This window comes from Bos javanicus, chromosome 15 (genome assembly GCF_032452875.1).
Source record: "Bos javanicus breed banteng chromosome 15, ARS-OSU_banteng_1.0, whole genome shotgun sequence".
In the NCBI taxonomy this organism is placed as follows: domain Eukaryota; kingdom Metazoa; phylum Chordata; class Mammalia; order Artiodactyla; family Bovidae; genus Bos; species Bos javanicus.
This window is the reverse complement of record NC_083882.1, coordinates 83,201,331-83,216,464: the sequence shown is the minus strand read 5'-3', so window position 1 is coordinate 83,216,464 and position 15,134 is coordinate 83,201,331. Positions and strand designations below refer to the sequence as shown.

The 15,134-nt window shown below is 40.7% G+C and overlaps 1 protein-coding gene across 1 annotated transcript; it reads right to left on the bottom strand.

Moving 5' to 3' along the window:
• Positions 1–9,310: 9,310 nt before the first annotated feature.
• On the bottom strand, positions 9,311–10,330 carry LOC133261543 (olfactory receptor 4D11-like). Its single transcript, XM_061440009.1, has one exon. The coding sequence runs from the start codon at positions 10,244–10,246 to the stop codon at positions 9,311–9,313; it is 936 nt and encodes a 311-aa protein (XP_061295993.1). The 5' UTR covers positions 10,247–10,330.
• Positions 10,331–15,134: the final 4,804 nt, after the last annotated feature.

The following is a 15,134-nucleotide window of genomic DNA, read 5'->3' as shown; positions in this document are numbered from 1 at the left end:
GAAGTTCTCCAAATTTGTTTTCTTTACAAAACTGTTTTGGGTATTCAGATTCTTTGCATTTGCTTAAAACTATTATAATCAACTTAACAAAAAAGAAGTCCTGCTGGAATTTGGCAATTTGCAAGGCAATGCAGTTTGCCTCAAATTGCATTGAACCTATTGATTAATTTGGGAGAGAATTGAAGTCTTCCCAATATTGAGTTTTCCAATCTGTGAATATAATATACATCTCCATTTTTAAAGACTTCTTTATTTTCTGTAGCAATTTTTTGGTTTAGTTTTCAGTGTACATGTGTGTTAATGAGGGATTTTGATCTGGTCTTTGAGATTCTTATAGTCTTTGGTTTTGCCCTCAGAGTTAGGCTGTTCCTAGAAACTGAGTTGAGAGGTGGTCCCTCCTATTTTTTGAAGCAGCTCTGTGGTAATGTTACTATTTCTTCCTTAAATTTTTGTTAGAATTTACATATGAAGCTAACTAGGCTTAGAGTTTTCTTCATAGGAAGGTTTTAAAATTTAAAGTTTCAATTTATTTGCAAACCAAAACCACAAGGAGATGTCACCTCATTTGTTTATGTAAATAGTCAACATTCGGCATGTGGTCATTATATTCCCTTAATATCCTCCTAACGTTTGTGCAATCTGTATGAGCTGCCTTATTTCGTTACTGATACTGATAATTTCTCCCCTTTTTTCTTGACTGGTTATCTACACCTTTATCACTTTTGTTGATCTTCTCAAAGCATCCTATTTTAGTGTCATCTGATACTTGTCAGGATGGCTGTCATGAAAAAGTCTACAAATATCAAATGCTGGTGAGGATGTGGTGGAAAGGAACCCTCCTAACCTTTTGGTGTCATTGATTTTCTCTACTGTGTAGTCATTTCCTATTTTATTGACTTTTAAAAATATTTATTTATTTTTAATTGATGATTGCTTTACAATATTGGTTTTATTTCTGTCATACATCAGCATGAATTAACCGTAGGTGTACATATGTCCCCTCCCTCTTGTATCTCCCTCCCTCCTTCTGCCCATTCCCACCCCTCTAGATTATTACAGAGCCCCAATTTAAGTTCCTTGAGTCATACAACAAATTCCCATTGGCTATCTATTTACATTTGTTACTGCATATGCATCCATGCTACACTCTCCATTCACCTCACCCTCTCCCTCTTCTCCCCCACACTTGTCCATAAGTCTGTTCTCTATGTCTGTGTGTCCATCGCTGCTCTGCAAACAGACTCACCAGTACCATTCTAGATTCCATATATATGCGTTAATACGTGATATTTGTTTCTTTCTGACTTCACTCTGTGAAGTAGGCTCTAGGTTCATCCACCTCATTAGAACTGACTCAAATGTGTTCCTTTTTATGGCCGAGTAGTATTCCATTGCACACATGTACCACAGCTTCTTCACCCATTCATCTGTTGATGGACGTCTAGGTTGCTTCCATGTCTTGGCTATTGTAAACAGTGCTGCAATGAACTTTGGGGTACATGTGTCTTTTTCAGTTTTGGTTTCTTCAAGGTATATGCCTAAAAGTGATATTGCTGGGTCCTATGGTGGTTTTATTTCTAGTTTTTTAAGGAATCTCCATACGGTCTTCCATAATCACTGTATCAATTTCCATTCCCACCAGCATTGTGGGAGGGTTCCCTTTTCCAGCTCTTGTTGTTTGTGGAGTTTTTGATTTTTTGTCTTTACATTATTGTTTTAGTTCTTTAACTTGCTTTGATTTTTAATTTTATCATTTCCTTAAAAAAATTGAAATGTTGGAAGCTAGATTACTGATTTTAGAGTATCTTTCTTTTCTAGTGTAAGCAGTGAAATTATAAATAATTTCTTAGCTTTATTCATTCCACAAATTGGGATATGGTGATTTCATTATGATTTAGTTCAGAATACTATTTTGTGACTTTTTTCTTTGACATCTGCATTATTTAGAAGTGTCTGGATGAATTTAGTCTTAAACATCATGCTGACCTTTTTACAGATGGGAATTAAGGAGTTGGTAAGCCATGGCATATAAAGGCATTAAAACTAACTGTCACATATTATTGATTGCAGTAATTTTCCTAGTAAAACAAGTGCCTTGTATCACTAGGTGGTGACCATAGTTGATTGAATCAGTATTATAGCGACTGTAGAGGAAGAGGTAATTTACACTAAGGAAATGAAAAGCTTAGTTTTATGTTCCCAGCTCAAGGTGAAGTACAAGTTCTAGAGACCTTCTTAGAAGCGTTGAACTTCTTATTTCTTGCTGACATAGGACTGATCTCACTGAGATCAGACCCATAATTTAATTATGTTAAGTGCATTCGTCACTCAGTCACCTCTGACTGCAGCCCCGTGGGCTGTAGCTTACCAGGCTCCTCTGTCCATGGAATGCTTCAGGCAAGAATACTGGAGCAGGTAGCCATTCCCTTCTCTAGGGGATCTTTTTGTCCAGGGATTGAACCTGGGTCTCCTGCATTTCAGGCAGATTCTTTACTGCCTTAGCCACTAGGGAAGCACAATTTAATAATACAGATTGCTAAATTACATATGTAGTTGAATTCAGAGTCTCTCCATGTCTCTCATGGGAAAAAATAGGGAATTTATTGGAATGGATATAGGAGGCAGCACTTAATAAATCGCTTCTGTTTACCATTACATGTTTTTTACATTAACTTTTTATTTATTAAAAAAATCTTTCTTTTCCTCATATATTTATGAGTTTGGTCATGAATTGGTATAGAATATTGTCAAATGCTTCTACATTTAGTGAGATAACTTTTTTTTCTTTAATCTGAATGTGGAGAAATACATTCACAGAGTATCCTGGTGCTTTGTTAGCATGATAGAGACATTAGACAATTGTATTTCATTTATGGCTTCTGCTGTAAGTGGATTATAAAAACACTCATGTTATATAACTATGCATCTCTTTTTACCCTTATTTTTTACTTATTTTCCTGAAACTCAGAAAACACTATGGTGTGGTGGGGAACTTTCATTAATCTTCAAACATCAAAGTTGAATGGTAGCTTGAAATAGAAATTAAATTGTTACACAAAAATTAAAGAATGCTATGTTTTTTTTTGTATGCCTAAATTATAGGATGATATTGGTATCAGATTCAGAAAATAATCTCAGTTTCAACAGGAAGAACTCTTGGTAGCTGTGAAAAAATATTAAGTAAACAAATAAAAATACGACTGCAGAATTACATAAAATAACAGTTTCAGTTTATTTGAAGTTTTAGCATAAATATGCACAAGGTAGCTTCACATGTTTTTGTTTTTTATACAGTCTCACTGACTATTGTGTAAGAGACAATGTTCAGGTGGTCCTAAGATGGCAGAGGAATAGGATGGGGAGACCACTTTCTCCCCCACAAATTCATTGAAAGATTATTTGAACGCTGAGCAAATTCCACAAAACAACTTCTGAACGCTGGCAGAGGACACCAGGTACCCAGAAAGACAGCCCAATCTCTTTGAAAGGAGGTAGGACAAAATATCGGAGAAGGCAATGGCACCCCACTCCAGTACTCTTGCCTGGAAAATCCCATGGATGCAGGAGCCTGGAAGGCTGCAGTCCATGGGGTTGCTGAGGGTCGGACATGACTGAGTGACTTCCCTTTCACTTTTCACTTTCATGCATTGGAGAAAGAAATAGCAACCCACTCCAGTGTTCTTGCCTGGAGAATCCTGGGGACAGGGGAGCCTGGTGGGCTGCCATCTATGGGGTCGCACAGAGTCGGACATGACTGAAGTGACTTAGCAGCAGCAGCAGGACAAAATTTAAAAGATAAAAAGAGAGACGAAAGAGTTAGTGATGGAGACCTGTCCCAGGGAGGGAGTTGTGAAGGAGGAGAAGTTTCCAAACACCAGGAAACCCTCTCACTTGAGGATCTGTTGGGGAGTTTTGGAATTTTGGAGGGCAACATAACCGGGAGGGGGGTAAAAAAAAAAAAAACAAAACCCACAGATTACGCGCCTAGTCGCAACTCCCAGTGGAGACCGCCAGCAGCGAGTGGGGTTGAACAGGGAGGCACGGGCTGCGTACTTAGGGTGGGCGCTGGGCCTGAATGCCCTGAGGACAATCTGAGGGAGCAAACATGAGATAGCCAGAGAGAGAGAGAGAGAGGGAAAAAAAGAGTCAGAGAGAGAACTTTTCCGCAAGAGCCTGGCCTGCTCACAGGATAAGGACTGAGCAAACACCAGAGGAGAGCTAGCTAGCTGTGGACCAGCCCCTCCCCCCAATCCCCCTGCCAGAGGCAGAGAGGCAGGCGGGCGGCAGCCAGAGCTGGAAGGCGAGGGGCAATCTCTGCCCCAGAGATGGCATCCTCCACCAAACTGTGAGCAGGCTTTCAGTTACTAACCAAGTCTTCCTGGGATCTTGGACAGTTTACATCCGCCAGGAGAGTCACAGTCAGAAATCAGCCTCCCAGAGGAGACACACAGCACACTTGAGATGACACTCTTGCTGGCACACCCAGGAAACCGGGAGGCTGGGATGGGGGAGGTGATAAGACCCACCGCCAAACTGGGAGAGTGCACTCGCCAAGCACCTGGTTGCCTGAGCTGCTCAAACCTGGGAGGGGCACAAAACACAGGCACAACAGAGTCTGTGCCTTTGTGGAGTACCTGAGAACCTGAGCCTGAGCGGCTTAGACCCGGGAAGTGCGCACAGCCCAGGGCCCATTTTAGATAGTACCCCTGCAGAGCAACCTGGAGCCTGAGCAGTGTAGACCAGGAAAGCACACACGCCGTGAGCAGGGGCAAACCCGGTGTGGCCCAGACGCTGTGAGCACTCCCCACACATGCCAGTGATCTTTGTTTGCAGTGTTCCTCCCTCCCCACAGCACAAAATGAACAAGTTAGCCTAAATAAGTGACCACCTTCACCCCCTTGTGTCAGGGCGGAAATTAGACACTGAAGAGACTTGCAAACAGAGGAAGCCAAAATAAACAAAGAAGAGGGGACTGACCTGGAAGTGACAGGTGCAACAGATTAAAACCCTGCAGTTAGCACTGACTACATTGGAAGGGGCCTATAGACCTTGAGAAGAAGTATAAGCTGGAACAAGGAACTATCTGAAACTGAACTGACCCCACATTCCCCTCAACAACTCCAGAGAAATTCTTGGATATATTTTACTATTATCATTTTTTAATTAAAAAAATTTAAGTTATTACTCCTTTAATTTTAATTTTTATAACTTACTATTACCTTGCAAAAAAAAGACCCTATTTTTAAAGCAAATTTCATACATGTATTTTAAAATAATTTTTGTGATTTTGTTTTGTTTTTTAATATTGTATTTTGGGGAGTTAGAGTTCAACACGACTGAGCAACTGAACTGAAGTGAACCTCTACTCTAGATTTTTAATCTTTGCTTTTGGTTTTTGTTATCAGTTTTGTACCTTTAAGAATCCAATCTTCAGTACCCATTTTTAGGAGTGTGATTACTGGCTTGATTGCTCTCTCCCCTTTTTGACTCTCTTTTTTCTCCCCCAGGTCACCTCTATCTCCTCCTTCCCTCTTCTCTTCTCTACCCAACTCGGAATCTTTTTGGGTGTTTCGGGCTGTGGAGAACACTTAGGGAACTGATTACTGGCTAGATCTGTCTCTCTCCCTTTGACTCCCCCTCTTCTCCTGGTCACCTCTATCTCCTTCCTCCCTCTTCTCTTCTCTGTGTAACTCTGTGAACGTCTGTGAGTGTTCCAGACCATGGAGAGCACATAGAGAATTGATTACTGGCCAGATTGCTCTCTCTCCCCTTGATTCCCCCTCTTCTCCTCCTGGTTACATCTATTTCCCTCCTCTCTCTTCTCTTCTCCATGTAACTCTGTGAACCTCTCTGGGTGTCCCTCACTGTGGAGAATCTTTTCACCATTAACCTAGATGTTTTATCATTGATGCTGTATGGATGGAGAAGTCTTGAGACTACTGTAAGAATAAGACTGAAAGCCAGAGGCAGGAGGCTTAAATCCAAAACTTGAGAACTCCAGAAATCTCCTGACTCCAGTGAACATCAATTGATAAGAGCTCATCCAAAAGCCTCCATACCTACACTGAAACCAAGCTTCACCCAAGAGCCAACAAGTTTCAGAGCAAGACATACCAAGGTAATTCTCCAACAGTACAAGAATACAACACTAAGCATTAAAATACAGGTGGCCAAAAGTCACTCCAAATCCATAGACACCTCAAAACTCACTATTGGACACTTCATTGCATTCCAGAGAGAAGAAATCCAGTTCCACCCACCAAAACACCGACACAAGCTTCCCTAACCAGGAAACCTTGACAAGCCACTCTTCCAACCCCACCCACAAGGGGGAACTTCCACAATAAAGAACCACAAACTACCAGCATACAGAAAGGCCATCCGAAACACAAAAATATAAACAAGATGAAAAAGCAGAGAAACAGTCATCAGGTAAAGGCCCACCAAACCACACCAAAGAGGAGAAAATAGGGAGTCTACCTGAAAAAGAACTCAGAGTAATGGTACTTCTTTTTGTCTGACTAACACGCCCTTTAACAGCACTGAATATCCTTGGAATAAGGTTAAGGCGCATTTGCAGGATCTCACAAGTAACTCAAGTTTAGACATCAATTTGTTGAAACAACAAGTTGTTAATTTTCAAGTTAGTGTACCTAGGGAATTGTATAGCACTCAATTCTATGATACTTTAACCAAAACCCTATCATCTCTAGACCCTAGAGCTTGGCTTTCAGGAAGCAATATTTTCATATATGTATTAATCACCCTGCTTTTTTTGTCCTTGATTATAGGATACAGAAGTCTCTACTCAAGACTTTGTGCCTCCCACAGTGGAGTCCAACTAGCTGCCAACGTGCTTAATTTAAAAACAAAAGGAGGATATGTTGGGAAGCGTAGTGCAAAATAGCCGTAAAAGAAGAAAGTCCTTGGGAAAACGGTGAAGGGCCAGAAGTACTCGGCTTTGCACTACAGACAGAAAGACATCTCCTGCCTTTGGTTATGCTCAGGGCCAAGAGTTAATAATAAATAGAGATGTTACTTGTGAGAGCGGGTTGTGGGAGAAGCCCATGAGTCATTTAGAGCACGCTGTCCTTGAAATGGTTCTACTGATTATGTGTTAACTCCGTATGCGCTCTGCTGGCCACATACTTTAAGCTCTTTGTTCCTGCTTCTATAAAAAAGCTTGACTGCAGAAATAAACTTGTCAGTCCTTGCAAGAGACTGTCCAAGTGTCCTTCTTTCAGGTTCATTGCTTCCAAATCCCGGGGAGAAAAACCCCAACAGTCTACAAATAATAAATGCTGGAGAGGGTGCAGAGAAAAGGGAACCCTTTTATACTGTTGGTGGGAATGCAAACTAGTACAGCCACTATGGAGAATGGTGTGGAGATTCCTTAAAAAACTGGAAATAGAACTGCCATACGACCCAGCAATCCCACTGCTGGGCATACACACCAAGGAAACCAGAACTGAAAGAGACTTGTGTACCCCAATGTTCATCGCAGCACTGTTCACAATAGCCAGGACATGGAAGCAACCCAAATGTCTGGCAGCAGATGAATGGATAAGAAAGCTGTGGTACATATACACAATGGAGTATTACTCGGCTATTAAGAAGAATGCATTTGAGTCAGTTCTAATGAGGTGGATGAAGCTGGAGCCTATTATACAGAGTGAAGTAAGTCGGAAAGAAAAACACCAATACAGTATACTAATGCACATATGTGGAATTTAGAAAGATAATAATGATGATCTATATGTGAGACAGCAAAAGAGACATAGATGTAAAGAACAGACTTTTGGACTCAGTGTGAGAAGGCGAGGGTGGGATAATTTGAGAAAATAGCATTGAATCATGTATATTATCACATGTGAAATAGATCACCAGTCCAGGTTGATGCATGAGACAGGGTGCTCAGGGCTGGTGCACTGGGATGACCCTGAGGGATGGGATGGGGAGGGAGGTGAGGGAACACATGTACACCCATGGCGGACTCATGTCAATGTATGAATTGTCAATTGTATGAAACCACTACAATATTGTAATTAGCCTCCAATTAAAATAAATAAATTTAAAAAAGACAATGTTCAATCAGAATTCTCACATTAATTCAATAAGTTTTTGTTGAAGTGGTAGTATGTTTTTGTTGCTGTGAAAGGAAGTAAAGCATAATCTCTCTCCATGAGAAGTTCACAGCAGAGAGAGAGAGAATGAGAGAGTGAGAGCTTACTTTCCTTTTCTGTAAAATGAGCAGAAATGTAAAAATAATGTCTGAATAGACCTTGATTAATCATCTTTAAAAGTTGCGCTGCAAATCCATATACATTTACTAGCGGTTTTCCTTTTGTTTCTTCTTTGATGCATGAAATCTGTTTAAATTATTATTATTTATATCAACTAATGCTGATAGGAAGTTTGATACACACACACACATATAAATCTAATGTGGCATATCTAACGATGCTGGGAAAGAATGAGGGTGGGATGAGAAGGGGATGACAGAGGATAAGATGGTTGGATGGCGTCACTGACTCGATGGACAGGAGTTTGAGTAAACTCTGGAAGTTGGTGATGGACAGGAAGGCCTGGCGTGCTGCAGCCCATGGGGTCACAAAGAGTTGGACATGACTGAGTGACTGAACTGAACTGAATGTTGCATATATTGTTCAAGAAAATGAAACATATTTAGCAGTCATTTAGTAAGTATATTTAATTTAAAATTTTTTTTAGCTTTAAAAAAATCTGATTTAATTAATTGATTGATTCTTGGCTGCACTGGGTACAGGCTTTCTCTAGTTGCTTCTAGTGGAGGTGACTCCAGCTGCGGTGAACAGGCTTCTCCTTGTGGTGGCATCTCTTTTTGGGGAGCGTAGGCTCTAGGCACGCAGGCTTCAGTAGTTGTGGTCCAAGGGCTTAGCTGCTCTGAGGCGTGTGGAAATCTTCCTGAACCAGAGGTGGAACCCATGTCCGCTGCTTTGGCAGGTAGACTCTTAACCACTGGACCACATGGGAAGTCGAATATTTAATTTTATAAGCAACATTTTCAAAATTTGAAGCCATGGGTATAAATATTACAAAATGAAATGTAGGTAGTGTATAGAAGAGCATCAGTGATCTAGCCCATCAAGATGTCTGAGTACTTTTCTGACCAGAAGCTTGAGCTATCAGTAACCTATTGACTTAAATAGGAAAAGAAAGGATTACTTAGTAAGGGCACTGGGTTCTTGGACAATGTATTTGAGTATATGAATAAGAATCTATGAGGAAAATAACAGAAGGACTCTTTGGTACTGAGGAGTTGGGAGATTTTCTATTCCTTGTCAGAAGGCCCAAGTCTTCCCCTCAGTCTCCGCATGGCTGCCTTCATCTCCTGGTTCCTCAGGGTGTAGATCAAGGGGTTCAGCAGAGGGGAGATGACAGTGAAGGTCACAGAGACGGCCTTATCAGTGGGGAGGGTGGAGAAGGGGCGGGCGTAGACGTAGATGCAGGGCACGAAGTGCAGGGTGACCACCGTGATGTGGGCGGTGCAGGTGGAGATGGCTTTCCCCCTGCCCTCCCCAGCCTGAGACCTTATTAATAATAATATGACCATATACGATACAAGGAGGAAGACGAACCACAGGGTGGTGAGCAGTCCGCTGTTGGAAATCATCAGGAGCTCAAGGATAAAGATGTCAGTGCAGGCGAGTGTGAGGACCTGGGGGACGTCGCAGTAGAAAGTGTCCAGGACGTTGGGTCCACAGAAGGGGAGTGGGAGCAACAGGGAGATCTGCACGATGGAGTGGACAAAGCCCCCTGCCCAGGAGGCCACGATGAGGGCAGTGCACCGCCCCCGACTCATGATGGTCACGTAGTGCAGGGGCTTAGTGATGGCCACGTAGCGGTCAAAGGCCATCACTGACAAAGAAGCTACATCCACCCCTCCAATAAGATGGAAGAAAAACATCTGGGTGAAGCAGCCATTGAAGGAGATGGCCTTTCTCTGGACCAGAAGGTCCGCCAGGACCTTGGGGGCTGTGATGGAAGAAAAGCAGATGTCGGCAACAGACAAATTCCGGAGCAAAAAGTACATGGGGGTGTGAAGGCGAGAGTCCCGGGTCACTGTGACCATAATGAGGAGGTTTCCCAGCAGAGTGGTGACGTACACCAAAAGGAGGAAGAGAAATAAGACCAAGCTCAGTTCTTGATTCTGGGTCAGGCCGAGGAAAATAAATTCTTTCACCCTGGTGCCGTTTCCCAGCTCCATGGACTCATCCTCTTTTCCTCTGTTCTCTTAGACGCTATTTCCCATGAAAGTGCTCAGCTACTAATTTTGTTTTCCTCTTACACACTATCATATAATTTAGGTGTTCTTCATCTGGCTGCAGTGTTTGAAATGTGTTGAATTATTGAATTGTCCAGGTTTTTAATATTATCATCAGTATGGCAGTGCAACGAAATCATCACCTGAAAAATCATTCAATAATTCTTTTCCTATAAAACTATTTTTGGAAAGAATAAGAGTTTGTGTTGAGTTAGTGACATTTATATATACAGCCTATTTTATTTGTTTTTAGAATATTATTATTTGTAATTTCTCACAAATTTTGATGTCAGGAGTTGTCTGAAGCATTTCTTATATTCAAACCATACCTATGTATCTGAAGATAAGTAAGACATAGCTCCAGCCTTTGTAGACTTGTAGTCTACAAGTTTAATATTTTTATTAGCAATATTCTGTTGATTTGCTAAAAAAAGATATCATCTGTTTCTGATTACAGTGTTGCTGTGCATAAGCCAGTTTCCTTTGCCTTGGCTGTTTTATGCTGAATTTCTTAAAATTGCACCCCATAATTTTGTGGTGGTAACTTGTCATTGTGATTACTTTATACTATGGGATAATTTGTTTAATAATTCTGTAAAAATATTTAAAATTTGGTATCAGAAAACATTGAAATAGTGTGTAAATCCAAATCTGAAATGATGTCATAATTTTTAAAATTTTCATAAAAATTCAAGCATAAGAACTACCCTCTTAACAAAAATTTCAAGTGCACAATACAGTGTTATTAACTGTGACCATGGTCTTGTACAGCAAAGCTCTAGAACATATTCATCTAGTATAACTAATGTGAGCTTTGTTTGAGTCTGGGGGAGATAATAAAAATAGTGGCCCACTTGTGAGAGGTGGTCCAGACTATATCAGGCATGCTATCCTCTGCCTCTTTCCTTCTGTGGATCAAAGATTAAGAGTGGAAGGATCACAGCAGGGAGAGACACCAGTATCATCAGATTAATGCCCAGTTTTTATTTACTAAAGATTGTTGCTCCTAGGAAGGAAAACTATGACAAACTAAGACAATTTGTGTAACAGCAGAGACATCAAAGTCCATATAGTCAAATCTATGGTTATTCCAGTAGTCATGTATGATGTGAAAGTTGACTGCAAAGAAGGCTGAGTGTCGAAAAATTGATGCTTTCAAATTGTGGTGCTGGAGAAGACTCTTGAGAGTCTCTTGGACTGCAAGGAGATCAAATCAGTCAATCCTAAAGGAAATCAACTGTGAATATTCATTTCAAGGACTGATGCTGAAGCTGAAGCTGTAATACTTTGGCCACCTGATGCAAAGAGCCGACTCACTGGAAAAGACCCTGATGGTGGGAAAGATTGAAGGCAAAGGAGAAGGTGGCAGCAGAGGATGAGATGGTTAGAGAACATGGTTGACTTAACAGACAGGAATTTGAGCAAACTCCGGGAGATAGTGGAGAACATAGGCGCCTGATGTGCTGCAGTCCATGGGGTTGCAAAGTGTCAGTCACGACTGAGCCACTGAATAACAACATCAACCATTCTTAAGAGATCTTGTCATTATCATTTGTTCCTTCTTATACTCAGCAAGCGACCATTTATTGCAGTCTTCAAATGCATATAGATAAATTGAACCATTTCATCAGGCTTACAGCCTAATGAAATAAATGAGTTGTATAAATTGATGAATGTAACACATGATGAAATGTGACATGTGTTATGAAAAGAGAAGAAGCAAAATTGGGTGGAATAGGACATATGATAAGTGATGTCTTAATTTCCAGCAGTAATAAAAGCTACTTTTTTTTAAGGCCAAAATAGTTTTTAATGGTTTTTAAAATTTCTTTTAAAAGAACCTTTACAGTTTTAATCAGTGAGTGCAACTCATGGAGAGGGAAGACCTCCTGGTTCTTCAATTAAGGTAAAATTTATATAGAACATAATGCTCAGATTTTAATGAGTTTTGACAAGAATATAGGTCCAGATAATCATTACAGTCAAAATAGTAAATATTTTCATTGCACAAGAGTGTTTCCTGGTGCACTGTTTCTGCCACCCCCTGATTTTACCCAAGAGGTAATCCCTGCTCTCATTTCTATTGCCATAAAAAACTACTATTTTTTGAGCTTACTATAAGTGAAGAAATATTAAAAGTATTTAATTTTACACTGATCACTTAGTAAGTATTAATGTTATTCTTAGTTCTCATATGGAGTATATTATGAGTTTATATCTGGTTGAAGGGAAGGTAGAGATGGAAATAGGATGGGAAGAAACAAACAAAAATATCTTTTTAAAAACCCTTTAGTCATACCTAGTCTAATTTTGTATAACAGAAGTGTTTGATAAAATCTGTCTGAAGATAAACTGTAGGTAGAAAGGAGTTCTGAAGATCACAAAGAATGGACCCCATTTCCCCACTCCACTTAGCACAACATCCCTCTTCCCAATGGTTAAGACCCACCTTTGTCGTCTCTGTCACTGAGAAGACCGTCTTGGCACTGAAACATTTAATATAACTGAGAAACATTAAAGTCAAACTGTTTTTACAAAACCAATAGCAACATCTCAGTTTCACTATGCATGACCTTAATCATAGCTAGAAGTTGAATGACTTTACCTAATTCCTTTGATCCTGAAACTCCAAGTGTGAATTGTATGCCATTGGGTCAAATGCAGATCAAAACATGGTGATATTAGTTCTTGAAAATTTTGTTTCTGAAGGCAAAGCTCTTTGGAAACTAAACATATTTCTCCACTTTCAGGAGAGAAAGGGCAGTTTCAAGGAATCACATCTGAAAAAAAAAAGAATCACATCTTCAAGGTCCTTTCACTGTATCTTACCCATAAATGCCTCAGCCTATATCCTCATGTAAGAATGGAAAAGGGAATATTACTGGACAAGAAAGGGGAAGTCAGTGCCTGATTGTGGTGTTGGTGATGAATTTTCAATGGGATTTATTAAAAAGTCACCAAGAAACACATAATACAGTAGATGAAACCCAGGCCTTTATCCATAATACATGCCAGCTGCTGTTCCCAAGAGACTTAAAGGTGCAATTTTGCTGGGGTGCAAGGCTCAGAGGACACCATAGACAAGCGAGTTTTAATTATATTGCCAAAAAACTAGGAAAAGTGAACTGGATTGCAAATCCTTGGCTAGTAGTCCAGTTTCTGAGTCTACTCAGAATGGTTATAGTCTCATGAGTCTCCTCAGGGAGACAAACATGACTTAGATAGTGTTTGGGGACACACAATTTTCTTTTTTTCCAAAATTACTCACGTGGAATCTCTCATTTCCATACAGCAAGATAAGTACCTTAGTAAAGCTGTCCATCACAACTATAGTAATTTAGGATTAATTCAATGTATTAAATGGTTTCATCTCATATAGAACATACTTTGTTTACAGAATGCTGATGGGTTTGGATTTACCTGCTTTTTTATTTTGTTTTAGTATATTAACTACATATGATATATGTACATTTAGTATATTAATCTACAAAGATAAAAACTGCCGGATACAAGTTGTGTGTTTGAGATGGGTATTTTTCCCCATGTTTTCTGAGACATAAAGAATTGATATCTTCAAACTGTGGTGCTGGAGAAGACTCTTGAGAGTCCCTTGGACAGCAAGGAGGTCAAACCGGTTAATCCTAGAGGAAATGAACCGTGAATATTCATCGGAAGGACTGAGGCTGAAGCTGAAGCTGTAATACTTTGGCCACCTGATGCAAAGAGCCGACTCACTGGAAAAGACCCTGATGGTGGGAAAGATTGAAGGCAAAGGAGAAGATGCTAGCAGAGGATACTGTGGACACCTTATGCGAAAAGCTGACTCATTGGAAAAGACACTGATGCTGGGAAGGGTTGAAAGCAGGAGGAGAATGGAACAACAGAGGATGAGATAGTTGGATAGCATCACAGACTCAATGGACATGAGCTTGAGGAAACTCCAGGAGATTGTGAAGGACAGGGAAGCATGGTATGCTGCAGTCCATGGGTTGCAAAGAGTCGGACACGACTGAGCAACTGAACAAAACAACAATGAACAGACACATGAGTTGTGTGTGTTTAAGGCACATACAAGGTGTTGATCGACACATTTATACACTGCAAAATGGTTCAGTTCAGTTCACTTGCTCAGTCATGTCCGACTCTTCCTGACCCCATGAATCGCAGCATGCCGGGCCGCCCTGTCCATCACCAACTCCCGGAGTTCACTCAGACTCACATCCATCGAGTCAGTGATGCCATCCAGCCATCTCATCCTCTGTTGTCCCCTTCTCCTTCTGCCCCCAATCCCTCTTTTCCAATGAATCAACTCTTCGCATGAGGTGGCCAAAGTATTGGAGCTTCAGCTTTAGCATCAGTCCTTCCAACGAACACCCAGGACTGATCTCCTCTAGGATGGACTGGTTGGATCTCCTTGCAGTCCAAGGGACTCTCAAGAGTCTTCTCCAACACCACAGTTCAAAAGCATCAATTCCTCAGTGCTCAGCCTTCTACACAGTCCAACTCTCATATCCATACATGACCACAGGAAAAACCATAGCCTTGACTAGATGGACCTTTGTTAGCAAAGTAATGTCTCTGCTTTTGAATATGCTATCTAGGTTGGTCATAACTTTGCTTCCAAGGAGTAAGCGTCTTTTAATTTCATGGCTGCAGTCACCATCTGTAGTGATTTTGGAGCCCCCCAAAATAAAGTCTGTCACTATTTCCACTGTTTCCCCATCTATTTCCCATGAAGTGATGGGACCAGATGCCATGATCTGCATTTTCTGAATGTTGAGCTTTAAGCCAACTTTTTCACTCTCCACTTTCACTTTAATCAAGAGGCTTT

Coding starts and splice junctions, on each gene's coding strand:
- LOC133261543 (XM_061440009.1), bottom strand. CDS start 10,246: ATGGAGCTGGGAAACGGCACCAGGGTGAAAGAATTTATTTTCCTCGGC.